At 44.8% G+C, this 26,733-nt stretch overlaps 1 protein-coding gene across 1 annotated transcript; it reads right to left on the bottom strand.

Moving 5' to 3' along the window:
• Positions 1–61: 61 nt before the first annotated feature.
• On the bottom strand, positions 62–26,344 carry LOC108894667 (melanoma receptor tyrosine-protein kinase). The gene is made up of 27 exons (XM_018693310.2): positions 26,014–26,344; positions 12,539–12,690; positions 10,899–11,106; positions 9,828–9,962; positions 9,667–9,735; positions 9,402–9,520; positions 9,060–9,201; positions 8,719–8,832; positions 8,510–8,636; positions 8,302–8,375; positions 8,093–8,183; positions 6,780–6,979; positions 6,564–6,696; positions 6,162–6,252; positions 5,827–5,984; positions 5,689–5,721; positions 4,899–5,043; positions 4,681–4,803; positions 4,465–4,563; positions 4,160–4,345; positions 3,610–3,765; positions 3,419–3,494; positions 3,073–3,219; positions 2,863–2,960; positions 2,622–2,765; positions 2,374–2,467; positions 62–2,188 (listed from the first exon to the last, which is right to left on the bottom strand). The coding sequence occupies exons 1-27, from the start codon at positions 26,096–26,098 to the stop codon at positions 1,833–1,835; spliced, it is 3,555 nt and encodes a 1,184-aa protein (XP_018548826.1). The 5' UTR covers positions 26,099–26,344; the 3' UTR covers positions 62–1,832.
• Between the last annotated feature and the right edge of the window lie 389 nt (positions 26,345–26,733).

The following is a 26,733-nucleotide window of genomic DNA, read 5'->3' on the forward strand; positions in this document are numbered from 1 at the left end:
GTGTTGAGGACAATATATCATTGAGTAGATATTTATCTTCATCCAATGTCAAACAATAAAATGGAAACAACAACTTTAATGTTTGTCAGCAGGTTTGCTGTGTCCTGTAAACAACCAAGGTGTGGAGCTGTCAGAGGCTCCACAACTAAATTCACATTTAACAAGATCAAAACATGGACATTGACATTCAGTGTGACTCCTCAGTGTCTCTACAAGAGCTCAGTAGATTTTAGGTTCATTATCTCAACATCAGGACTTTAATTCACTCGTTTTCTCCAGAAAACAAAGCCAGATTTCATCCTCTGCAGAGGCAGAGCTGTAGACCTGAAGTCTGGTCCTTAGATGGTTTGTCTTGGTCCTGGTCTTGGCCAACTGTCTTTCCTGTTCGGGTCTCAGACTGAAGTCCTGATCAAACTGTCTCCTGAAGGCTTTAAAAGTGACCTCAGCTCTGGAGAAAACGTTTTGTCTGTTTGTTATCTTGAGATAATGAGAGGAATAATTAAAATCCTGGAGAACCTGGAGACTGATCAGCAGCCAAAGCGTCTCTCAGCTCTGTTCAGTTCCTTTAACAGTGACAAACAGTAACAAGCAGTAACAGTGAACATTGTGCAGTAACAGTGAAACAGGTGATCGGCTCATTCTCGTCAAGTAAAGAAGAGAAATAAACACCTCAGGAGAAATTCATCAAAACTGATCCACATTAAAATAAACAGAAAAAAATCTCAGCTTAACTCAGCATTTCAAGTCATGTGACAACAAAAGGTTTTGCTCATCTGACAGAAACACTGTTCATCCAAACAGTCTCTGCTCAGTCTCTTCTACAGAGCAGAAATACATGTGGACTGTTGAACTAAAAAGATTTCTAAAGAAACCACTTTACCATATTTAGCTGAAAGTAATAATGTAAATATTGAATATATATTTGCCAGTTTATAACAGACTATAATACAGATCAATGTGTTTATTAATGTATTTGTTAACTGCTCTAACTCCTCCTGTGGACAGTGAAGGACAATATAACCAACCACAGCTGGAGTCAAATATGTTCACAGGAGAAGTTAGAACAAATACTGTACATTAATGAACACTTCAACATGTCCTCACAGCTGCCATTTATTTATTAATAAAGCATTTATTGACTGATGATAGATGGTAAACAGGAAGACTGATTCCTTTTGTTTTTATCATGGTGGCAGTGATGTGAAGCTGAAGAACAGAAATTTAAAAATGTCTCAGTTTCCACTTTTTGTTTCTGATGTGCAGAAAGCTGCAGAGTCTTCACACCACCAGCTGGGGGCGCTACCGTACCAGCAGAGCTCCTCAACACTGTCCTCTGATCACATAATAATTATCAGATACAAATCATATCATTCCTGCACATTTTTAAACCTCGAAAAAAAGTTTCACAGTCCTGATTTTATTTCCATATTTCTCCCATTTTTAGTTCAACAAACTAATTCATGCACAGACTGACAGGAGGTGAAGAGGTGAAAATCGCTTTAAAATGTTTTTGTGCCTCTTGGTTTGTGTGCATCGTGTCGTTAACATCTGGATCTTCCTGCAGCGCGCTCCCAGAGGACTGAGACCCAGCGACTATCATCACTGCTGCTGAGGAGCTCACTGTGTTTCTGAGGGGTTTGGTGAGAACGTTGTGTCCTGACGCAGCAGCTTTGAATCCCTGGAAAGAGTCTGGCTCTGGTCCTCCTCAGTGACAGCTGTCAGAGAGCCAGTGAGTCAGTTTCCTGTTAATTGAAATCCTGTCAGCAGCCTGAATCAGAGGAGGCCACTAAAACCCACAGCTTCAGTTTGCAGTGTCTGGGTGTTGCTGCCCATTAGCGGACAGGAGCATGCAGCGCAGCTCCCAGACCCAGGTACTCCAGGTTCTCAGCTGCCGGAAGGAACACACCGTTACCGGTTAAAGAAGTGGTGGTGGTGGTGGCCTGGGGCAGGAAGTCAGCCTGGTAGTCTGGGTTGTCGAGGCTGTCGCTGGCGGGTAGGGGCAGCGAGTTCTGGGCGGTGTTCAGGTATTCTGGTGCCTCTGGACCTCGAGCGGACGGCTTCAGATCCCCCTGTGGGAGGGGCAGTAAGCCGGCACCCCAGCCCAGACTCAGGTCCTCGTAGTTGGGATTCAGAACCTCAGACAGCCTGCTGCTCCGGCTGGTCTCACTCATACTCTGGTTCATGTACTCTGAGAAAAAAACAGCTGTTTATTTACTGACTGATTTATTTACTCTTATTCTCCTGCTCTTCAAACGTCCTGTAGAAATAAACTGTTCATTCACTCATCAGCTAAACATTTACTCCTCTATACATTTGTTAATTGCTGAGTGATTAAGGTGAGTAATATTTGGTGTAATCCACACAGGTGTGTACCGTGGCTGGTGAAGTCTTCTCTATCCAGTGCATTGTGGGTGGGATCAGTGATGTATCTCAGAGCGATGCTGTTCTCTCTGACTGGACGACCGTTCTGATGAAGACAGAGACAGTGAGACATTTACCTCAGACACACAACTCAGGAAGAAAAGCTTCAGTCTGTAAGACAGATCCCTCTGATCCAGGGTCAGGTCAGGGTGGCTGCAGGCTAAGCAGAGCATTTCAGACAGAAAAGTGTGTGTGTGTACCGTGGCGTTGCAGGCGTGGTTGTCATGGTTACCCGTTCCCTTGTACGGCAGCAGGTATTCTTCAGCATCGACCATGTCCTCGGTGTCGTCGGCGCTCAGCAGGCGAGAGTAAAACCTGCGGTCTGACGGACTGGGAAGGTCCCCCTGAGACATGAGTCAGGTCAGATCAGATTCTGGTGATTAGAACAAACTGAGTTCTCAGATAAAAGATGTTTTTACGACTGATGAAAGTGATGTTTACCTGTATGACCAGGTATCTGGACGGGTCTCTGGCCATTTTGGAGAACTCCACTATCAGCTCTCTGAACTTTGGACGACTGGACGGTTCGATCATCCAACCTGAGCAGAGGAAAGGAAGTTTAAACACATTCATGTTCCCCTGTGATCACTTCACTTTAACCCTCTGTCTGTTCCTCTGGCACCGTCAGCAGCTCTGATTTATTTCTCTCACATTTGACCATGATCATGTAGACGTCGATGGTGCAGATGGGGGGCTGAGGCAGCCGGTCTCCTCTCTCCAGCACCAAGGCGATCTCGCTGGCCGGGATGCCGTCGTACGGCTTGGAGCCGAACGTCATCAGCTCCCATACGGTCACGCCTGCAGACCACAGAGCATCAGCTGACTCAGGTTGGTGACATTACATCAACATTAAAAACCAACACCTGTGATCAGAACAAGAACTCAGAGGTCATGTAACAGAAACAGCGAGTGTGGATCCAGTGAGAGCAGGTAGAAGTCTGACTGACTAACTTTCCTCAGGGCCTGAAGCAGGCTGGAGAGCCACAGGTTGACTCACCGTAGCTCCACACGTCACTCTGATGTGTGTACGTCCACTGGAGGATGGACTCCAACGCCATCCACTTAATGGGAACCTACAGAGAGCACAGAGGGACAAACTTAGAGACTCCTGCAGGTGTTAACATCAGATCAGTGGAACGATGAGGAGACTGAAGCTTCGTCACATTAACACATGAAACAAACACCCACCTTTCCTCCATCAGCGTGGTACTCCTTCTCGTCTGCCGTCAGCAGCTTGGCAAGGCCGAAGTCTGTGATCTTGACGTGGTTCGGAGTCTTCACCAGGACGTTCCTCGCCGCCAGGTCTCGATGCACCAGGTGACGTTCCTCCAGGTAACTCATCCCCTGCACACACACAGGTTTAAAGAGGGGGTTAGGACCAACAGTCCTGATGATTCTACTTTGCTTCTACTCAGTTCTACCTCTGAAGCAGCTCTGAGGGACTAAACTGGTTTACACTGAGCTCTTGACCTTGTTGTCTGCGATTTTCCCAGCACTTAAAGATCCAAACCAGATTTAAAACAGATTGTACAGATTAACACCGTCTCAACACACACACACACCTTCCTGCTGTGCTCAGGCTAATAGGCCTCAGCAGGCTTAAAGTGAGCTGCTGCCTCAGGTGGAGACAGAGGGAGGAGATTTTCTTCTTAGAGGAAAGTAAACTGAGACATGAGCTCAGGAGCAGAGGGGGTTCTGGTTTACAGTCAGACTTTGAGAGAATCCATTCTGGGCTCACCTTGGCGATCTGGACGCACCAGTTCAGCAGCCACTGGGCCCCGATGTGGTCCCTGTGGTGTCGGACGTAGTCCAGCAAACAGCCGTACGGCATCAGCTGAGTCACCAGCTGCACCGACGACGTCAGGCAGATTCCCAGGAGACGACACACATGAGGGTGATCCACGCTCGCCATTACATACGCCTCCTGGACACACACACACACACACACACACACAGGCATGTCAGTGTTGGGGAGAAAGTTTTTGCAATGCAGTAGCAGAAGAGGAAGAAGCTGAAAAACAAGTAAATAAGAAAAAGTCTTACATCCAGGATTTCTTGGTTGGCTTTAGGTGAAGTGGCCTCTCTCAGAACTTTGATGGCGACTGGGATCTTCACATTCTCTCCTTCAGGGATCCACAGACCCTGAACACAAACACAAACCAACAAATCAACACCTTCACCTGAAGCTTTTCCTGAACTAACAACAACAACATTGTGGCTTCAGTGGAAGTATAACGAGGTGATGTTAAACACTCTTACCTTGAAGACGGTTCCAAAGGCCCCGGAGCCGAGCACCCGGATCTTCCTGAACTCTGTCTCCTTCAGGATCCTCAGCAGGGCCTGGTTTGGAGCTTCACCACTCGGAGTCAGTGGCTCCACCAGCTACAACACACATTTTAAATATTCTGTTTGTCATCCAGGATTCAGATGTGTGACACTCAGTGGTGACTTGGTAAATCAACTCCGTCCTCTCCCACCTCTTTCTCCTGCAGCAGGCGGCGTGTCGTCCTCTTCTTCCTGATTCGTCGCCGCCGTAGCAACACAAAGATGACCAACGACACGATGACAGCCACCAAGAGCCCGCCGACCACGCTGGCCGCCAGCGTGGAGTGGGTGGTAGCACTGTGAGGACACACAGAGAACATTAATTATCCTGAGACACACAACAGAGACTCTTCTCCCACAGATTCCTGTTTACATTTGTCACATTAAGTTATTTCACATTGTTTTCCATTGAAGTCAGTGGTAGAATGTCCAGACCTCCTGTAGACTACAAGTTCACTGTGTCCTCACTGACTCCCATTCAGATTTAACATCTTATTATGGAAATCAAAACTCTGAATTCCCATTGATTACCATTGAAATTTAACACATCAATGCTAAGGGACAAGTCCCATTCACTCCCATTTAGATTTGATGATTTAGTTGTTAGCTGAACAAAGTGGATTACAGGTTATTTTAGCTGCTTCAGACAAAATTCAATAAACTTAGTTTAGTTTTGTTTATTTTATTTACTTTGCACAAGAACAAGTTCAAACAAATGTATAATGTGCAAACTACATTAACTCTCTCACTGACTTTCGCTCACGTTATGAAATCTCACTTCATAATTTCAGGCTTCAAAAAAACCTTTAGTTTTGCTGTGATAAAATCAGTTGACTGACAGGATTCAACACCAGTGTCACAGTATGGTGAACATGTAGAAAACGAATGAGCACAGATGCTTCAGGACGACCTCCCTCTACATTAAAGAAATATTATTTTTACCCGATGCATCCAGACAGTCCAGGACCTGAGCACCTGCAGACACAGAACACCTTCAAGTCAAACACGAGTCACTTGTGATTTATTTCACATCAGTGGTGTCGGTCAGCTCTGCAGACTGAACCATGGGTCAGGTCTCACCCCTGGGTGCAGTTCTGGTGGCAGGACTGACACTGGCCTGAGCTGTCAGGGTATTTCCAGATCAGCGTGTCTCTGTCTCCCAGCACGCCGTGAGGGCAGCGCAGCACGCAGTGGGGGCCGTCTTTAAAATGGGCGCACTGGGAACACTGGTCTGGACCCTGCAGGGGGGGGGCATATTCAGATGTTTAGTCTTTTTATATTTTTGATGTGATGTGAAGTTCATCTGCTGTCTTTAAGTCTAACTGTTTATTTTCCACAGTTGTGGTGATAAATCATCATCAGTTTAACCGTCTTGAATCTGTAAAATCAGATGAGACAGCAGCAGCTGGACTGACCGGTCCGTGGCAGGTCGGGATCCCGGTCTTCAGCAGACACTCTGGGTGACACTCGACACAGCTGCTGTTCACCTCGACCTCTCTGGGTTCACTGCAGAAAAACACCAAGAGACACATCTGGAGTCAGGACAGAAGCCCCCAGAGGACAAACAACCACAAGTCAAAGCTTTGTGTTCAGGTAAGAGAAACTAAAATATGCTGATGAACGCCTTCCTTCAGTGTCACCATGTTTACATGGAGTGAAGATATCCCAGGTGATGAATTGCTCTGATCTGCCCCCTAGTGGATAAATCTTTAGGTGGTACAGATAATGGTGTTTTCACATCTGGGTTTGATAAGTAACACAGACTGAATTTGCTGCTGATGTGCTGTTGAGCCTGGGATCAGTTCTCTCGCTCTCACCCCTGCAGGACGTTACAGGACACCACACAGCGCCCCCTACGGTCAAAGTGCAGACAGGAGACACACATGGTGGGACCTGGACCCCAGCAGCCTCCATCTTTACACTCCGTGTCACAGGTTCGATTCTGTTGTTCTGTGAGAGAAAACAAACAGAGGTGGTTATTTCCCAGTCGTCACTAAACACTGACGTGAACTCACCACCGTCCACAAACTCACCACAGATGCTGGGGGGAGGGTTCCCCCGCATGATGATGACCTGGTCGCTGGATCTGAAGAGGCGGGTCCACAGGTCGTGTTGGGTGTAGCAAAGCTCAGGGTTGTCCTTTAGCATCACCTTCCCAGCACTCACCTCCTTCAGAGAGCGCAGACCCAGCCAGCGCAGGTGCTTCGTCTTTACCACCACCAAACTGTGGTGACTGGAGAGCAAAGGTTCAGACACAGAGTTTAATATTCAGCCTCTAACACGTGTTTCCTCTGGTTTGTGGAGGTGGGATGCAGTGATAGACTGATCCTGGTTTATCAGTCAAACAAAACTGAAAAGTTCTAGAAACAAATACACAAAGTTTATCACAGCTCTGAGATCAGCTCTGGTTCAAACTGGGATTCCTTTGGTCAGTTGGTGATTTAAGGTGTGTGAATATAAACTGTGCTGCTGCAAAGATATTAAAGAGCGCCGAGATAACCGACTCCCCCACGCGATCATCTGCGTCACTGGCTGTGTGCCGGTGGGCGGAGTGAACTATCTCGACGTCACTTCAATATCTTTGTTGAACACGGCGGTTCTTTGAATGGCGTCAACAACGCGACAGGAAGCGGAAGCCACCTGAGTGAGATACAGGTAGATACAGGTAACTGGAGAAGGTCACTCACGGACTGTTCGTCAGACATCATGTGACCAACAGCTGCTGTCGTTAAACAGCGGCTCCGTAACGGTGAAGGAGAGTTAGCCTCACCTGAGTCCGTTAGTTAGCTCGACAGGTAGCTAGCTACTGAGCTAACGAGCTAACATTAGCTCCGTCCATCCAGAGTCAGACTGATAAACTTTAAACTGAAAATGATTCTCTGTCAGTTCAGTTTAAATTTACTCATAGTTTTATTTTCATGACTTTTTGTTTGCGGAGGCAGGGAACCGAGTCTGTGTTTACTTCACTGACACACAGGAAACTGAAAAGAAGAGAAGAGACACAGGACAAGATGAGGAGACAGAGAAGAAGATGAAGATGAAGGAGGAAGAGCAGGTCCTGGATCAGAATCACGTTCAACACAAACACACCACTGCTTTTGAATCTATGAAAATAAAAGATGATGGATTAACTGTGGAGCAAGGTTTAACTCTATAATTCTCTCTATGCATTAGATAACTAAGCTAAAATATAATAGTCCTTTAAACTGACTGTGACTGAGGAGCTGCAGCTTCACTTTTTGCTGTATTTGTTCCCTTTCCTAACCTCACAATGAATCTGAGCGTCATCATCTCTGATTCAACAGTCAGTTTTCTGATCTTATAGACCGAGGACAGCGAGACTCACGATCGAGTTGTTCTTCCTCTGATGATCTCCAGGTTCTCGAACACAGACAGGGAGGTCAGATTCTCTGGCCAGGACTGGATCAGCAGGTAACCTTGAGCACACACACACACACACACACACAGACAGAGGTAAAAGATTAAACTTTTCTGCAGCTTTTATATGAACTTCATGAGTGTAACTGAAGAGAGGCTCTGTGATCTTTGACCTACCTGTGATTTCCTTCACTGTCCTGAAGTACTCCAGTTTAGACGGGTCCATGGGGGGGATTTTATAGTGAGCGTCCCTGAAACAATCAGAACAACTCTCAGTGTCAAATACAGATCACATGACAGAGCAGGACATCGAGCTGAGGCCATCACAGCCTGAGGAAACGTCTCAAACTGAATGTTAGAGACGGGACAGTGACGATCATCTCACCCTGTAAACGAGGTCTCAATGAGGGAGATGTCCCCATTGATTTTAGTGCAGTTCCTGAAGGACTCGATATTGGAGGCGTTCACTGCCATAGTGTTAATCAGAGAGCCGACCCCGACTCCGTCACAGGCTGCAGGGAACACAAGAGTCTGTCAGGGTGTTTGTTCAGTGCTCATCTCTCTCTCTCCATGTCTCTCTCTAGGTCTCTCTACCTTTAGGACAGGGTCCTTCACAAGCTTTGCAGCGTTGGACTCCGTTCTCCTCCACCTCGTACATTCCAGCTCTGCAGGTTCGTACACATGAGCCGTCTGTCACCACGTAGTTATCTGTACACAGAGAAAAAACAAACTTTAAAGAGTCTGAGGCTTCTTCTGTTCTAAGTCCACACCCCCACCTTCTTTTACTTTGCAAAAAAATCTGTGAAATTTCCCTTTAATTGTGTCCAACACATGATACTGTGACTGTGATAACCATCCACAGTCTGTGAGGGACGCTAGCTGATGTTGTTAGAATGAATCATAAGGCTGATCTCAGTGAAATGAAGAGTCCATACGTGGACAGGCCTTGACACAGGTTGCTCCGAAGGTGAACTTGGCGTTGGGGTTGGGGACCACCTGGTGGGTTTTGGGGTCGTAGAGTGTCTGAGGAGGACAGTTGTCTTTACAGGTGCCGTCATCGTTAAAATCCCTGCAGGCCTGGAGAGGAAGAGTGAGAATGATCATAATAATAATAATGATAAGTTGGGTTTTTCATAAATACAGAGCAGCAGTTAAAAACTCGTCTTGACGTAGGACTTGACTGTATTGCAGAGGTCTCTTTAACACATGCAAACTGTAACAGCTAACTAAGTAAAGCAGCTGATTGTATGGACACACACAGACACACAAACACTGACCAGGCAGTCGGTGGCTCTTGGTCCGGTGCAGCCTGCAGCACAGTGCTCATTACAGCAGTCGATGGGTTTTGGACCCCGACACCTTCTGCTGCACTGCTCTGCACACTGTAACTTAGTGACTGGTAGAGACACACACACAGAGACAGCTCAGCTAACAGGGTCAGAATGTTTCTCTCTAAACTAAATATGAGCTCAGGAAGAACCAAAGAGGCTTAAATGAGTCTGAAATGTGTGACAGGAGTAAAATGTAGAGCTGTGTGTTTACATCTCTGGCAGTGATCCGGTCCTGCTGCCCAACACGAACCGTTAACACACCCCGGGTCACACTTCTCACCTGGAAACACACACATCAATATGAAATGTCACCCTGCAGGTCACAGCTGAATCAGCAGAATATCTAAATGTCTCATCATTATTTCTACTTACATTTACGGGCAAATGTGTCCGTCTTGAAAAGCATGCTGGGATTGCTGGATTTGTCCACAATGTCCCACCACTGGATGGTCTCAGTGTTGCACAGCAAAGGATTGTGGGTCATCTTCACCCCTCCTTTGAGGATCTCTGTGAGGAGAAGATTCAGTTCAGTTTTCCTCATCAGCAGATCTTGTTGTGTTGATGTGTGTGGTCGGTCTCATCAAGATGTCGCAGGACGTGTGTCATTGGTCCTGGTTTCCCTTGCCCTTCAGAGCTCGAGTCAAAGTCGTAGTCAGAGTCGTAGCACAGGATTCAAGTCACGAGACACAGGCCATGTCCCATAAATAGTCTCATGTTAATCAGCGTGAAATATCAGTGAGAGGCACTGTGTATTTATCACCCAGTGTTTCCTGTTTCTACAGTTAAACTGTTATCTAATCATCATCATTTACATCACACTTTATCTGTCCAAACCACTCTACACGTCTCTACATGTCTCTACATGTCCTCCACTCCACAAATCTGAAGCTGCGAAACAACAGACGTGTCTTCCTTCTGCCAACACTGAGCTTTGTTTAAGGACAGTTAATGCTGCAGAGGATCAGAGTAAACACTGAACTCTCTGGATGCATGTACAGTAAAGCATCTACGTCATCAGCCAAAGCTGGTGTGGGTGCGGTCTATTTCCTGCTGCCAGAGCTCAGCCTGGTGTTGACTGAAGATTTTTAAATGGTGCCAGCTCCACCCGCCCCGGCTCGCTGCCAGGACAGTGAGCGAGGTAACATCCCCGCCACTCCTCTGCAGCTCGTAAAGTGAAATGAAGCAGAGAACAATGAGACTGAAATGGTGAAGAGAATAAATACTACTACTAATACTACTAATACTAAAGTCCAAGGAGTTAGAATTTAAATGTCTGTATTTAATATTAAAGGCCAACAGAGGCTCCCTGCAGTACACATCCACTCTGTATATTCAGATGGAAAACTCTGCACTCCTAGGCCCCTTGAACTACCCACCAGGTCTGTTCATGTGCGAGGAAAACGTGTCTTCCTCTGTGTTCAGGGCAGATGTTTATGTTCATACCGGTCAGACTGCTGAGCTGCAGCTGTCTCAGCCCGCTGGTGTAGTTGAGCGTCGCTGACGTCAGGTTCCTGTTGTAGTTGGACATCACCAGCAGAGCGTACTGGCCTTCGTAGAGGTTCTGACCTCGGATCAGCTTCAGATTGACCAATGGGATGGTAGGGGCATCGTTCATAGCGATCAGAACGTAGCCACCGACTTCCTGGATGGACTGAGGAGATAATGGAGACGTAAAGAAATCACCTGACGTGTTTTAGCCTTTTAACTACAGATCACATACATTTTTAATTCATCCTCATTTTCAGTCTTTAGATTGATTTCAGTGATTGTTACTGGTTTCTTTGATTATAAAATATGTAAACATCTGTGGAGAGTGAAATCTGAAGATCAGTTATCAGTTGGATATTTTCTATCTGATCTAATTTATGCAGCATTACGGAGTTATATATACGTCATATTCTAAATCAGAGCTCAGTAATTTCAGGCTGCTTCTTTAAAAATGATTGGTGGTTTATTAATCTGTAACTTGTTAATGATCAGATTCGTTGAAATGTGCAGTTTGCTGCAGAGGGTTAATCCATCTCTGTCAGCGTTTAGTCTCCTTCACAGTTCAGACACAGTCACATTGCTGTTTCCTGGACATGCAGCTGTGAGCACTCCCTCTGCTGATGTGACGGAGGGCACTCTGACCTCTGCTTCACAACTGTTGACGTTTATGAAAACTGTTTGGCAGCCGAGCGTCAGTTCACGGATGTCGGAGTGTCCTCAAATGTAACACAAAGTCAGTTTTGAAAGTGGTCCCTGTTCACATCTGCAGCACGGCAGGAGGAGAATGTAACTCTGACTGAAACAAAGAGGACTGAAGTGTGCAGCTACAGAAACACGCTGCTTTCACCAAAGTAGAAAAACCTGGAGACGTGTGTCAGAATTATGATTCACTCTCTCATAGTTCGAAAGAAAAACGGTGTCACTGTGTTTTCTCTGACCTGAATAGAAATGTCAGCTGAAAATTTTTAATCATACTTTACCAAACAGTATTTAACAGAGTCAGACATGTTGATAACTGTGATGCATTTCTGATGCATGAGTTTGCATCCTGGAAGCATCCTGTTCTGGTTTAGTTGCTTTAACACCTCAAGACACCTGAAACAATGTGGACACACTCGTAACTTGACTGGTACTCATTAAAACACATTCCTCTGCTGAGGTGCAACGTTAAGGAACGCCTCTTCAACCAGATCCACACCAACATTTATGGTATAAATCAGTTCAGTATTTTTGATGTAACTAACAGACGTTAACAGACATTATTCAATGACATTAACATCTCATACTGTCTGAAACCAAGCAGATAAATTCATCTACATCTGACATGCATCTGTCTTCTTAAATAGTGATGACTGAAAACCACCTGAACCTTTTCTCATAATTATAAAATAAAGGCCTCAAGATTTTTTTTATATCTTTGGCAAATGCAGAACGTTTCAGTTTTCACACAAATGAAGTAAAAGCAGTGGCTGAGAAGAATCATCTGGAATCTAAAGTATGTTTGATACTAAAATAAATAAATCAAACTCCCCACTGATGCTACCGTGCTGCTCTGAAAACCAGAACAGATATATTCGACAGTATTTGAGACAGACCTGGAGGAAGGACAGGTCCTGGTGCTGCAGAGAGTAGGTGACCTCCAGGTTCTCCAGGACCACGGAGCAGTTGGAGTACATCCTCACCATGTTGTCGTAGTGATTTTCACGAGTCCCCAACAACGTCAGCTGGTTACTCATCCCCTGACACACTGACAGACAGACAGACAGACAGACGTTATTGAGGTCTTCTGCAGTTCCTCTAATGGCCACTAGATGCTGGTGTTCTGGCTGCATTGAGCTAAATGGAAGCGTACGAGGCTTTGCGGCTTTAGCATGTTTTCAGTTTAGTTTCGAGGATACTGACGTGAGCTAAACGTCTTGAAAGTTTAAATATCCTGTTTATGAATTATATATACTGTTTATTTGGTTCATTGTGAATAATTTTACATTTTAAAATGAAACCATGTGAACAGTTTAGAAACTGCTAACAACTTGTAGACGTATGAAACATGATGAGGTCAGACTGGAAACCTCTGTTGTGTTTTAACAAAGTTTTATATTTGTAAAATCTTAACCTGAACCTCTTTTCCACCACTGAATATGTGATATTGTGTTTTCTGAATTCCCTCTGTGTTTCTCAGCTCGTTAACACAGCCATGTTTTCTCATAAGAAGTCATTATGTTAAGCAGAGTATTTAAAGTAACATCTAGGGAGGAGTCAGAAGGTGTGACAGTGTCTCACAGAGATTACTTCCCCAGAAAACGAGTCTAACAGCAGCTACAGGACACATCGACAGCCTGTCACTGTCATCGCTGTGTGTTTGTAGCCTGCAGCAGTTTACAAGCCTCTGAAACAGCTCAGTTTCAGTTCAGTCTAAATCAGAGGACTTGATTTTATTTCTTAAACATCACAGTCGCAGATCTGATCTGTGTGGTGAGTCTCTCTGAGACATAATCTTCACAGGGTTCAAGTTACGTCACTGAGTGTGTGATAGTCCAGCAACGTCATGGCCGTAGCCTGCAGGTGTTTGTCACCTGTCCTGCAGGTTTTTCCTCCACACCCGATCGGAATTAGCAGGAAACACTCTTGATTTAAACCAAGAATAGGACAAAGGTATGTCGATGACACAAGAGCAAAGGCTTGGTGTCAAAAGTGGAGGAGAAACAAAAAGAAGCAAAGAAAAATTAAATGTAGAGTGGATATAATGAACCCAGAGATATTATATAAACTCTGTGTTGTTAAAGGACCAACGCTGTTTATCTTTAGTTTCCTCGATTGACACCTGATACTCTGATAATGTGGTGTTTAGATCTTTATCACAAAGAACCAGAATAACAGAGAGTGAGTTATTGTGACAGACTTTCACGTTGGATCACAGTACAGCAGCTGGTCACTGCTCCTGATCAATCACCCATTCCTTATCAATCATTTATCCTTCTGTTAATACAAGTTTTAGTTCAGGAACTGCTGAGGACTCTGAACTTCACAAACAGAACACAGCTGCTCTCTGCCTCTCTCTGATTGGCTGATGGCTCACTCTGGGGGCAGCTCATTGGCCAGACCCTCAGGGAGAGAGGGGTCCACATCTGGACACACACACACACACACACACACACACACACTCTGGCCATGAGGCACTTCATCACTCTGTCGTTCCTCATTATGAACACGTGTCAGTTTGTCTGATAATGAGTTTCTGTATCTCAGGTTGGTTTAAGTTAAATCATCACAGTTAAATCAAAACGTTCTTTCTTTCCATCCAGCCTCCCACTCATTCTTCCCTGTGGTCTCCTCTTTCCTTCCTTCCTCCCTCCTCCTCCTCTGTCATCTATTTATTCCCCAGCCCCTGTGTCAACACTCCATCCTTTCTCCTGTTCCTTACTCCTCTCTTTGTCTCCTTCCTCCTCAGCAGTGTCTTTGGTCAGAGCCTCAGTCCCTGATAAACTCCACAGCTCCACTCTGAAACACAGACTTTCTGTTTGACATCTGCTTCGCTCTCTTCATTTAAAGATTCAACTTTTACTGTCGTGTGTGTTCGTCCTGTTTCCTGCAACATCAGCTGTCATTTTCACGAGTCTGAAAACACATTGTTGGTCTCTGCTCTGCAGCCAAGATGGCGTCCGTCGTTCCACACTCAACCATCCTGGTTCTTATTGTCAGTGTGAGCACACTTATGGACTCAAAACTAGGGGAAGTATGATGTTGCCATGGAGTTGGTGAAACAGTTTTAAAGCAGCTGAGTGAGCTGTGATCAGATGTTCAGACAGCATCACTGTTTACTGTGATACTGAAGGAAACTTAAAAACAGGAGGATTCTTTTCTGTGATTTGTTTGTGGTAGACATCAGAGACAATGATGTTCTTTAAACGTGTCTAAAATGGTGTGTATCATCTCTTTCAGTGGCTTAATCCTGAGAGTCACAGCCGTGTTTATACAGTTTAGAATGACACTGACAGTGACGACTTCACAGGTTCAGTTTACACACACACACACACACACCTTTGTGTTTCTGTGGCTGTGAGGACGCTCACTGACATAATGCACCTCACTCTGACTCTAACCTAAACCTAATCCTGACCAGAAAACCAAGTCCGAACCCTCGTCTTGTGAGGAGCAGCCAAAACGCTGATGGTCTCAAACCAAAACTTGTCCTCACAACCATAGAAAGACACACACATAAACACAATAGTGTTTGTTCAGGAACAGGTCTGATGTGTCAGAGTGTTTCTTGGACGACGTCTCCGGCTGTTGTATGGCACAGTGCACATGAAAAGAGCCCCCCCTCTCTCTGTGGGTGTGGGTGAAGTGAAGTGTGAAGTATGTGCATGTTTTCTGTACGAAGGCCAAGGATAATGTAATGCTGAATTCTTTTTCATCACAGCAGTGAAGACAGATGTTTGTTGTCACAAACAGCTTCATTAATGTCTCAGCAGTTCAGTCACTGTCAGATTTGAAACACCAGAACTCAACGTTTGGAAAAACGTCTTACATCATCTGTGCTTTCTTTCTTTTTTGACAAAGATCTGTGGCTTTCTGTGGCAGCTTGGAAGACATCTCCAGTGTGATGACTGTTACTTAACCCAACAATAATGAGTCAGAAATATATTACTAGTCTATAAACTATAAACAGAGTTCAGATCACAGGGCAGCCAGGAGGGGGCTCATCTCCTCCAGAAACAACTAAATCTAGAGTTTCTGGTTTTTTGATTCTTGAAAAACTGATGAATAATCATCATCATGTCTCACACTGCAATGAGAGATAGAAGAACATCAAATTTAAATCTAATGTCCTGTCATTGATCATTTTAAATGTCAATCCCATGTCCCCACATTCATACGGCACAAACTGGTATGTGTGTTAAGGTTACTGCATGTGTTGTAACTAATATGAGTTGTTTGAATCAGATAGATCAGACTGTGGAAACACACAGAGACTAACTCTGTTGGTCAACCTGAACTTGACCTATAGTTGACTCTGTGTGTGCACATGCACGTCAGATCCTCTCGCCGCCCTGTTACAGCTCGGAGAGATAAAGCAGCAGATGAATCAGAGAGAGAACGAACATGAAGAAACTGGATCTGTCAAATCCTCTTTATCCATCTCTGCCTCCATGTTTCTGCTGAGTCAGCGAGAGCTGGAGAGCACGGCAAGGAAAGAAAAGAACAGAAAAGAAAAGAAAAGAAAAGAACAGAAAAGAAAAGGAAAGAAAAGAACAGAAAAGAAAAGAAAAGAACAGAAAAGAAAAGAAAGAAAAGAACAGAAAAGGAAAGAAAAGAACAGAAAAGAAAAGGAAAGAAAGAACAGCAGTAAATCTTTGCTGTTGTCATCGTTGCTGTCATTACTTAGTTTTTTGAAATGGAAAGTTTGTAAATCCTCCAATTCTCTTTCAGCACTGTGTGTGTGTGTGTGTGTGTGTGTGTGTGTGTGTGTGTGTGTGTGTGTGTGTGGACAGACTGTTCCAGCTCTCAGGGTCAGTCTGCCTTATTTATCACTGACAACAGGTCGTCTACCCCTCCACCTCCCTCTCTGTGTCTCAAAGATTGTTTCATCAGTCAGCACAGACACAGGTCCATGACCTCGTTAGCTTAGCTTAGCACAGAGACCGGCAGCAGCTGTAAACTGTTAGCCTAGCTCCATCCTCTTCCAGAGAAACAATCCACCTTTTGGCAGCTCAGAGTCTGTCTGATGTTCATGTTGCATCTTGTTATCGAGCACCGACCCACGGGCAAGTCACCGACCCATCCTGTAATCGGTAGAGTTAGGAAACAGCGTAAACCTCTCGAACTGGGGACGTGAGTTAAAACTGAGCCACAGCTTCAGGTACGACGATGTTACAGTAAAATAAAGGCAGTCGCTCCTCGTTCTCTGAAAACCGCAAATGTTCTGAAAAACAAGTTTGTGTTTGAGAGAGGAGGGTTTCTGACTGGAAGTGTGTTATCTGTGTTTGACCTCTGTCCAAGGTCTGAGAAACACACACACACACACACACACACGTCCTGTAGAAAATGATTGATGAGAGTTTACACAGTTTAACTGACATTAAACATATTTGCATGTTGCAGCTCCGCCTCGTATTAAAATCTGTTTTTAAAGCGTCATCAGACAGGAAGTGTCAGACTGGTTTTAACATGAACCTGACGTGAACCTGTTGTCAAACAGCTGCTTGTTTCCACATCCAGCAGCTCCAGATCAACATGATGATTCATGTGTTGTGGTGTTTGTCTGCTGGTGAACCTCAGTCCAGTGTTCCCTCTCTTTAGCTCTGTGTTTGGTCTCCACCTCCTCTAAACACTGAGTCTGGTTCAGAGTCACTAACACCCCCGCTGTCTGCCGTCTGCTGGACAGTGGCTTTTTACAGCTGTTTCTCTGAAAACATCTGGCTGCTGAGGCTGGAAGCGACGCTCTGAGAGCAGAGAGAGAGAACCAGTGACGCTGTGCTGCAGACACAGAAACACTGAGACTCAGTACAAAGCTGCAGATTCAGTCATTTTCTGAAGATGTTTCTGTAATTCCAGTGGGTGCTCTGTGATCGTAATCACAGCAGCAGCAGCCAATCAGAGCTCAGAGAGGAGCAAAGAATTTAACTGATTCATAACCTATGAGATGGAGGAAGAGATAACACACACACCTGTACCTGCACCCACACACTGTCTCAGTGTCTTCCTCTGTCATTGCGACATTCAGGCCTGTCAGAGGAGCAGTGTGTCAGTATTGAATTATGTGTAATGAGTGAGGAGCTGCTGACTGCCCTTTAACACCACAGTCAGTGTTCACCATAATAACTGTCTGTCCCCGTGTTGTTTCTCTGCACTGAGGCAGCCTGACCTCTTGTTGACGTCTGAGTCGTCCAATCAGCTGCCTGATCCTGCACCCTGACCTTCAGGGTCATCGTTTTTAATTCCAGCATCAAAGTCGACATTAAAATAAGAGAAGTAATGCTGAGTGATGAATCTGGATCATGGAGGCGTGTGGCCTGTACTCACCCCCCCACACACACACACACACACTGTGTAACAGCAGGTGTTGTACTGGACAGATGCCACAAAAAAAGGCTGAAAGAAGAAGAAGACCAACTTCAGCAGCAGAGAGAGCGACGTCCTGTTAAACTAGAATCACTGCCTCCACCAACCAGCACAGTGACAGTTCATTACCCTGTCACCTCTGAGTGACCTTTGACCTTTGACCACCAAAATCTGATCAGTTCATCCTTCTCTGTTTAAGACCTGGATGGACAAAACACACTCGACATCAGCCAAGGGTTTCTACAAATGTAATCATCTGATCATTGTATTTACTCTATTACACATGTAGTCATTTAATTTGATTCTATGATATTCATGTGGTTCTTTTATATTCCTCAAATATTAACCTGGAAAACTCATCAAACTCTCTCCTTAAGAATAAATTTAGTAAAAGGAAACAGCATGATCAAACTGTAGGAACAAATGGTGGATATGAACAATGAGAAGAGATTAGACTCAGGTGCATTCAGTCTGTGTTTCTCCTGAGAGGTGAAACCAGTCCTCAATCAGGTCCTCATCTGAACACAGGGTGGTGTTCAGGGTTTCTGAGGAGACGCAGAAGGACTGATGATGTTAATAATGTCTGACCCCCCTCTTCTGTTCAGGGAGGAGTTCTCCTATGATTTTCTGCATCAGGTTAGAAGTTGAGCTCGTGTTCAGCAGCTGAACATCTGAGCAGACACCCTGTGATTCCTCCTTTCTCTCTCTCTTCCACGGCTTTTCTCCCTTTTCTTTTTCCTGTCTTGTGTATTTATGTGGCCCTCATTGAAGCAGCTAATCCCTCTGTGAGGAGAGAAAACACTGAATGAAAGTACAGTCAGAGCCTCATCCACACAGAGCGAAGTCAGTGTGTTCTTCACAGAGCAGCGGGACAAAATCAATCTTCATAAAAGATCAAAGAGGAGAGGAGAAGAAAACAGAGAAGATGGAGGGCGATCCTGCCCTCGACCTTCAACCAGACAGATCTGTGCTCCTCTCAGAGAAACAACAACACAACCAAAACTGACTCTGAGACCTGAGCACAGAGTCACAGTTTCTACGCCTGGCTTAAAATAAGAAAGAGCAAAAAGAAAGCAGAAGCTGCGTCTCAGGCTTTTTCTGATGAAGCTGCAGTTTTCTGCTTGAGTCCTGTTCCTATTGTTTCAGACGTATCTCTGTGTATTGGCGTTTTTACTGAGTGATTATATTAAGTTAAGCTTTGTATCGTGAATATGAAGCAGGAAGAAGAGGCGTTGCTGCTAAAATAAAAAACAAGATCGATCCATAAAAGCTTGTTCTTAAAACTATGAAGTGGAAATCAATGGTTTCAGTGTCACCTTGCCTCAGGCTCCTCCACACGTCTGAAATTCAAATATTCATTGACAGGTTTTGATTGTTCTGCTCTGCCGTACTCTGAAAACACTCAGTGAAACATTTGATTTGATTGTTTAAGTGTTTTTATTGATAGAGAGAGAGACACGACGCTCCAACACTGATCTGTCATTGTGGGCGGGACCTTGACTTGTCAGTGCAATCAGTGGTGCGTTCACTGACACTGGCTGTTAAAATAAAGTTTGAATGATTTTGAAACAACAGGCTGGAGCACAAATCACACGGTCTGTTGCGTTTATAGACGGTTAGTTTGAATCTGAGTTGTTTTGTTTGGCATTTTGCCTTCATTGGCCTGTGACCAGGGTGAGACAGGAGGGGATGACGTGACACAGGTCGCCAGTGACGCCGTGGTCATGGCAACGTCAGTGTTAATGACGCCATAACTATTCAGTGAACCGTCTGTAGCAGAACCTGGACACTCAGACAGAGACAGAGACAGAGACAGAGAGGAGACAGACGTAGTGTTGTCCTGCAGAATGCCACACACACACACACGTCAGGAATGTCTCGAGCAGCTGAGAATCGGTCATCCTGTTGAACACTCACTCAGCAGGTTTGAGCTCCACAGACTTTCACTTTGACTTTGTTTTCACATTAGAACAAGTGAAAATCCTGATTCACTGTGAGTACAGCAGAGTAATCCTACAGTAGAGTAATCCTACAGCAGAGTAATCCTACAGCAGAGTAATCCTACAGCAGAGTAATCCTACAGTAGAGTAATCCTACAGCAGAGTAATCCTACAGCAGAGTAATCCTACAGTAGAGTACAGCAGGGCCTTAAACATCCATCAATCAGACTAAATATCCAGTTTTCCTGTTCATCATGTTTGTCTCTGTAGAACTCCTACAGCCAGTGGTGGAAAGTAACTGAGGACATTTAGTTCATTGTTGAGATGCTTGTGCTTTACTAGTATTTCTATCTTTTCACATGGTTTCAGTAACTGTAAATCTTTTCTGTGCAGACGTCACTCAGGTTCTTCTCTCTCAGCTGTGAACAGACACATGATCCCGTCTGAAGCTGAATGGAACATCTAACTAATCACACTGAATCTGAGCTGTGAACATGTTTGTCTGCACAACTCAGTTACACTGTGTGTGTGTGTGTGTGTGTGTGTGTCCTGCCTGCAGCAGTGTTTGCAGGTCAGAGCGAGACTGTGCTTGTTTGTCAGATTGAATCTGCTTCTCTCTCACTCTGTTGCAGTTCAAGGAAAATTCCAGAAAGACGGAATAACTTCTCCGTGTTTAACATATTAAGTGTTGATGATCCACTGGTGACAGACTGAGGACACGTCCTCTGTCCTCTGTCCTCTGTCCTCTGCTGCAGTGAGGAGAAATGATCTGAGTTGATAAACTCATCTAAAGTTTTTCAGGTAGCTCTTCCTGTCAGACCTAAACTCCAAACCCAACTTTAACCTTGATCTTATCTAACCTGTTAAGAACAGTCTGATTGGTGGAGGCTGCCATGTGCAGGTAGAAAGTTCTGCAACTTGCAGACGCTGCTCGGGTCAGAAAAGGTCTGAAATGGTTGAAACGATGGTGAATCATTTCTGAGAAACGCTTTTTAAAAACATTTTGTAATCAGTGCCTGGTCTCAGACCTGTGAATCATCACATCTTTGATTTTATTCAGTTAATCAAACAGGTCTGGAGTTCTGCTCGCTGATTTCCACCGGCTGGAAAAACAAACGACCAATCAGATGTCAGTGGGTGGGATTAGGATTGGGGATGTCTCTGAAGGTTCTTTCTGACTCAGGCTGTGTGTTTGGGACCATTCAGACGCCTCCTGATGAGACTGATGATGGAGAATAATTTAAACATCTAAAGCTGAAAACGTTGTCTGTTACAACCAAAGCTCTTACATGTGAGACCAGCTACAGTCATGAGTTGTTTTAACAAGAAAATATAGAGTGTCTTCAGCAAACAGTTAAAATGAACTCAGGACTGGACACTGTTAAAACATGATAGTTACCAGTCAAGTGTTAAATTCCAACACGTCCTTGTAGCAGCTTCATTACAACAGAGAACTGTTTGATTCAGTAATCTGAGAGGAATGTAACAAACGCTCTGGTGTTAATACTGAGAAACACACCTCCTGCTGATTTTTGCTGCAGGTTACATGTGTGAAAACAGCTGACTGACGTCCAGCTGCAAATCCAGCTCTGTGTGAACTCTGACCTCCAGGGACCGATCCAGCAGTGACAGCAGCGTGGTATGAAAAGGTCAAACACAGGTTAAACGTTTTTCATTCTCCTGCCACAAACACAGAGTTTGCATGTTACGGCGCAGAGAGCAGGTAGAGTGAGAAGCCTGTATAATCCTGTGAACGGTTTCTGAGCTCCATTATTGACATTCTTCACATTCCAGCTCTGAAAATCCCCCAGGCTGCACTGCTGCTGCTGCAGCCCTCTGCAGACACACCTCTGCCAGCTTTCTGCTGTCACTGACAGGACAGCTACTGCACATAGTTACTCTGATTCATCACCAGCTCAAATGGCAGCGACTTCATCCACCTACAGACTGACAGATGTGACTGCTTTGACTTGAGCGCACATGTTCCTGAGCATCCTCTATCAAACCTGCTGATATATGTGATGCATCACTGAACCTTTCATTTCAGCAGCTGGGTGTCCCCTGCATGTTCAATCAGTTTGTTTTCTCTCTGCAAACTCATGACTAATAGTTTTCTTAATTAAGACTGTGCTTTACCTTTTACCTGTGGCTGTATGTCCAACAAAACAAAAGCACCTGCATGGGTTAATTATGAATACATTATTGGTTCATTATAAATCACGTTAAATAAAGCTGAGCAGCACCGGTGGGCAATGCCTAACCTATAGTAGGAAGGACGTTACTGTGCATGGAAAGCCACAGAGAGAGACACTACAAAGAGGGGGGGCTTCACATGTCTGTGCCCAGGGGCCCATTGTCCCATAATCCCTCCATGCAGCAGTTTGTCCTCTCTGCTGCCGACAGGACATCCACGACTGAGGACAGACTCAGTGTGGACGGACGGACGGATGCTCCTGATGTGAGGGAGTTCAGAAACCAATCACAGACTCAGATCCACAAGATCTCACTTCACTTTTTGTGTTTTCAGAATCTGGCTGTTTGTTGTTGTAGTTTTCAGTCAATACAGTCCGGCTCAGTATGCTAATACTGTCGCCGTGGTTACCACGAGCCTCCGGCGTCCTCTTTATTTTCAGTGTAAAGTTTCGGTTAGCAGCTTCCAAAGGAACACACATGTAGAGACACAAAGACAAGCACACACACTGCCAAGGTCTTCCTAAGAAGTCAAACTCAATAGGAGCAAGGCTGAAACACGCACACACACACACACACACACACACACACACAGAATTCGTTAAGTTTCTGTGTGCAAACTGAAGGTCAGATCTGTCTTCTGTGCAGTCACAACAATCAGTGTTTCATCATTTACTGCAGCTGAAGCTCAAATATAAAAAGCTTTAACATCCAGAACAAACTCAACAACAGAACAGTAAACAGCTGCTTTCATCTGGACTCACACACACACACACACACACACACACACACACACACACAGTTTGTTTCTGCATCGATGACTAATTTGCTGAGTGTGCAGATTATCATCACTGAAGTCTGTCGACCAGAGAAATGATATTTATTTTATTATCGGTGCAGCAGCAGTAAAACTTACAATAAACTGCAGGTAACCATAGCAACAGGACTAATTCTTCATGCTGCCACTTAATTCATTCAAGGACCCAAAAGGAACCATTGGTAACTACGATCTTACCCCACAATCCTCAGTGACCCTACAACCTCGAATGTCAGAACCTCGTCTGACCTCCTCAGATACGTCTGGAGGACCTGTGGAACCTTAAAGACCTTTTGGTCTTTTTTAAACCTCTTCCATGACCTCTAGGACCTGAATCACACCTGCTGCAGTGACCACCCGCAGGTGCACATTTGCAGCTTCACCACTGAGCAGGAGCGGCAGCGTGTCAAAATCTGCAAGGATCTTTGTTGGATGACCCGACCTTCATGTGGAGGATCATCACCCATGACAAGAGTCGTGTCAGGCTCATCCTCCTTGACATTACACCATATTTAATCAATGCAAAATGGGTGAATGAAGGGGGAATTGTACCCCCAACCCTGCCCTGCAGGTGCTCAGTCTGTCTGTCTGTCTGTGCAGAGAAATGTAACAACACAACGGTCTATTCAAAACAAGGAAAGTCAGACAAACACACTCAGTCATAAAAATCCTCCCCATAATCAAATTGTTGTCAAGACAAAGAGAGAGTGCAGTCAGCTGTTTTCACTTATATCTGAACACACACTGAGACACACACACACTGAGATAACAGTCAACAGAGAGAACAGCTCAGCGTTTCTTCCCGTCATTCATTACGTTTTTTATTCTCCTTCTTTCAGGAGACAAAACTCTTGTTTCAGCCAAACAACCTGATTGGTCCAAGATTTGCTCAGAGCTCATAATTCACTCATTATTCCGAGTTCCCATCATGCTTGGCAAGACTGTTTTTTTGTTTTTCCTACTGGCAGTTCAGCATGAAGCTGCTCAGGACTGAAAGCCAATCGCTTATCTCAGTTTAGATCTTCCAGAAAGTTTCTGAAAGACGTTCCACACCAACCAGGACGATCACTGAGAGCAGAGTGTAAAATATTCTACATGACAACATCCAGTAAGACAGAGGATGCTCAGGGTCAGAGGTCACTCTGGATGTTAGAAGTGGTTTTAATTAAATCTGCTCTTTATTTTGTTTGACCACATTGATTCAGACACACTGACTCCACTCTGTGTTTCCGCTGTGATCCACCAGGAATCAGTTTACAGCACTAACTCAGACAGGGGGCGCTGTCCCTCCTGAGCAAACTCAGCTAAAGCTTTATGCTCTGCACAAAGGATTAATTCATCGTTGTAGCTGCCATGAAGATGCAGGGAGAGACTGCAGGTCAGATTATTACTGTCTTTCAGTTCAGACTTGAGTCGTGCTCTGAGTCTCTTTTACGTTAAACTGCTTTTTCAGACGTGGGAGCGACAAGTTAAACTGCCGTCAGATTAAAGCAGCTTAGTAAATCAAACAGGCGTCCAGCACCGACTGTTTCACGAGGCCAACTAATCCAGCCGTCAACAAAAAGCCAAGCTGCTCTCGTACGGATGAATGAGCCGTCTAACTGCAAAGATGAGGCAATAAGAAAGACTTTCATTCACATTAGAGCTCAAACAATCAATCAGTCGATCGACAGACGATTTAAGCAGAAATGCTAAAAAAGTGGATATGTGTTTGAGCACGTCTTTTGTTTGACATTCTGGCTTTTAGAAATGACGACAGCTATTTAATGATGTTTTATAGACCAAAGAATTAAACTGAGGAAATCATTAACAGATGATGAGAAGAATCGTTAGCTGCAGCAGTCGCATCGTACACAGCTACAAGATCAACCTGATGATGCTGGAGTCTGATAAAGATGTGGTTTAATACACTGAGATATCTGGAAGGATGTGACTGTGTGTGTGTGTGTGTGTGTGTGTGTGTGTGTGTGTTCTCGGAGGTTGTCTCTCCCTGTGGGACACTTTGTCGTTGGGTGTGTTTGAGCTAAACGTCCCCTCATCTCCTCAGTTCGCTGATGTGGAGATAAACGTGTGATTTAATTAAAACAGAGCTGTTACCACTGTCTGTTGTTCTGTCTGTGGTCCTGACAGCGCCCCCTATAGGCTGCAGGGTTCATCACTGAATTCCTCCTTGACTCAGTAAACTGAATGTCTTTTTGACTTGTTGGTCACCACTTGAATAAACCTCCATCTCTGTCTTACAACAGGAACATCTACAGACCAAAACATGACATAATCCCAGGACATCTGACCCTGAGCAGTTAGTGTCAGGGAGATACAGGTTTTCCACAGCCACAGTGAGGACACAGGAGCTCAGAGATCTGGCTCCAATGCAAAGTAAACAGCAGAGGAGGAAATGAAGGTTTAATAATGAATGAACGTCCTTTATTCTCCTGTGATGTTCTGATGAGGAGCCAGACTGAATCTAAAAGAACTGATATTCAGTTTCTTTTCTTTAGGTTGAACTCAGTTACAGCAGGAATCTGTTTGACTCTGTTTCCATCTCTAGATGATAAAAACTGAAGCATAACAACAAACATTATTTATGATACTTTTACTTTTATTCAAAATGATGTTTCTGCAATCAGCTGATACAGTAACAGTAACTTTAATTAATTTTATGACACATTTAACTCCATCATTAGAATTAACTACATCCTATAACATGCTTTAACCTTTAACTTTATTCAGAGGTTTCCACAGATTTCTGTTTGTACCTGAGATGTTTACAGTGATTGTCATCCTGTTCACAGGAAGGTGAATGAGCTGTTTTCTTATCACAGTGATTTCCTATGTATTTACTGAGGTTCCCAGCAGTAAATCAAATGAAATGACATTCAATGTGATTAATCTGGGTTTCTCAGCTTTAATGTTAAACTTTCTCTGTTCACAGTAAGAAGAGAGAAATCATTGAATCTGTTCCTCATCAGAACTTTTCGAACTTTAACCCCGGACTCTCGCTCCCTCCCTCCCGCACCGACGCGCTCTCACCCCGAAGCTCTCACCCCGGGCTCGGTCCTACCTCTCCTGCCGGGACTGATGCAGCAGCAGCGGCCGAGCAGCAGCAGCAGCAGCAGCGCGGTTCCGCCTCCGGATAAAAGCTTCATGTCTGCGGTGTGAGCTCAGTGAAAATCCTCTCCGTCGGTCGTGTGGTGCTGGTGGCGCTCAGACGGCTCCTCCATGAGCGGCGGCGGCGGCGGAGCTGATGTGAGAGAGGAAGTGTTGGAGCTGTGTGACGGGTCCTGGTGGAGTCGGTGAGAAACACACACCTCCTCTGTTTCCACACCTCTCTCTCCCAAATTCAATTTCAATCAGCTTTATTGACAGCACACATAAACCCACGTGTCTGACTGAAGCTTACAGACGAGTCCAACTGACTTTACTCTGTCTCTGTGAGATTTCACACAGAAAAACGTTTCTGTTTTCTCATTTATCTCAGCCTGAAGGGTTCACACACACACACACACACACACACACCACACACACACACACACACACACACCAGTCTATTCAATCAAAGATCATTAATTAACGTGGTTAAACTGTAAGTACATTTAAAAACTGCTGAAGAAAATAATCAGGGCCGGTCTCAGCCTTTCTGGGGCCCTGTGTGGCCCCCACCACTTTGGCATCACCAGTGTTTCTAACTGTTGTGACTTCCTGCGTCTGCGAGGATCCACATGTTGTAAATGTCCTGTTGTGATTCAGCAGACACTTTCTGCTCTCTCTGTGAACAGACAGT

This window comes from Lates calcarifer, unplaced genomic scaffold (genome assembly GCF_001640805.2).
Source record: "Lates calcarifer isolate ASB-BC8 unplaced genomic scaffold, TLL_Latcal_v3 _unitig_3770_quiver_731, whole genome shotgun sequence".
NCBI classification, from domain to species: Eukaryota; Metazoa; Chordata; class Actinopteri; family Centropomidae; genus Lates; species Lates calcarifer.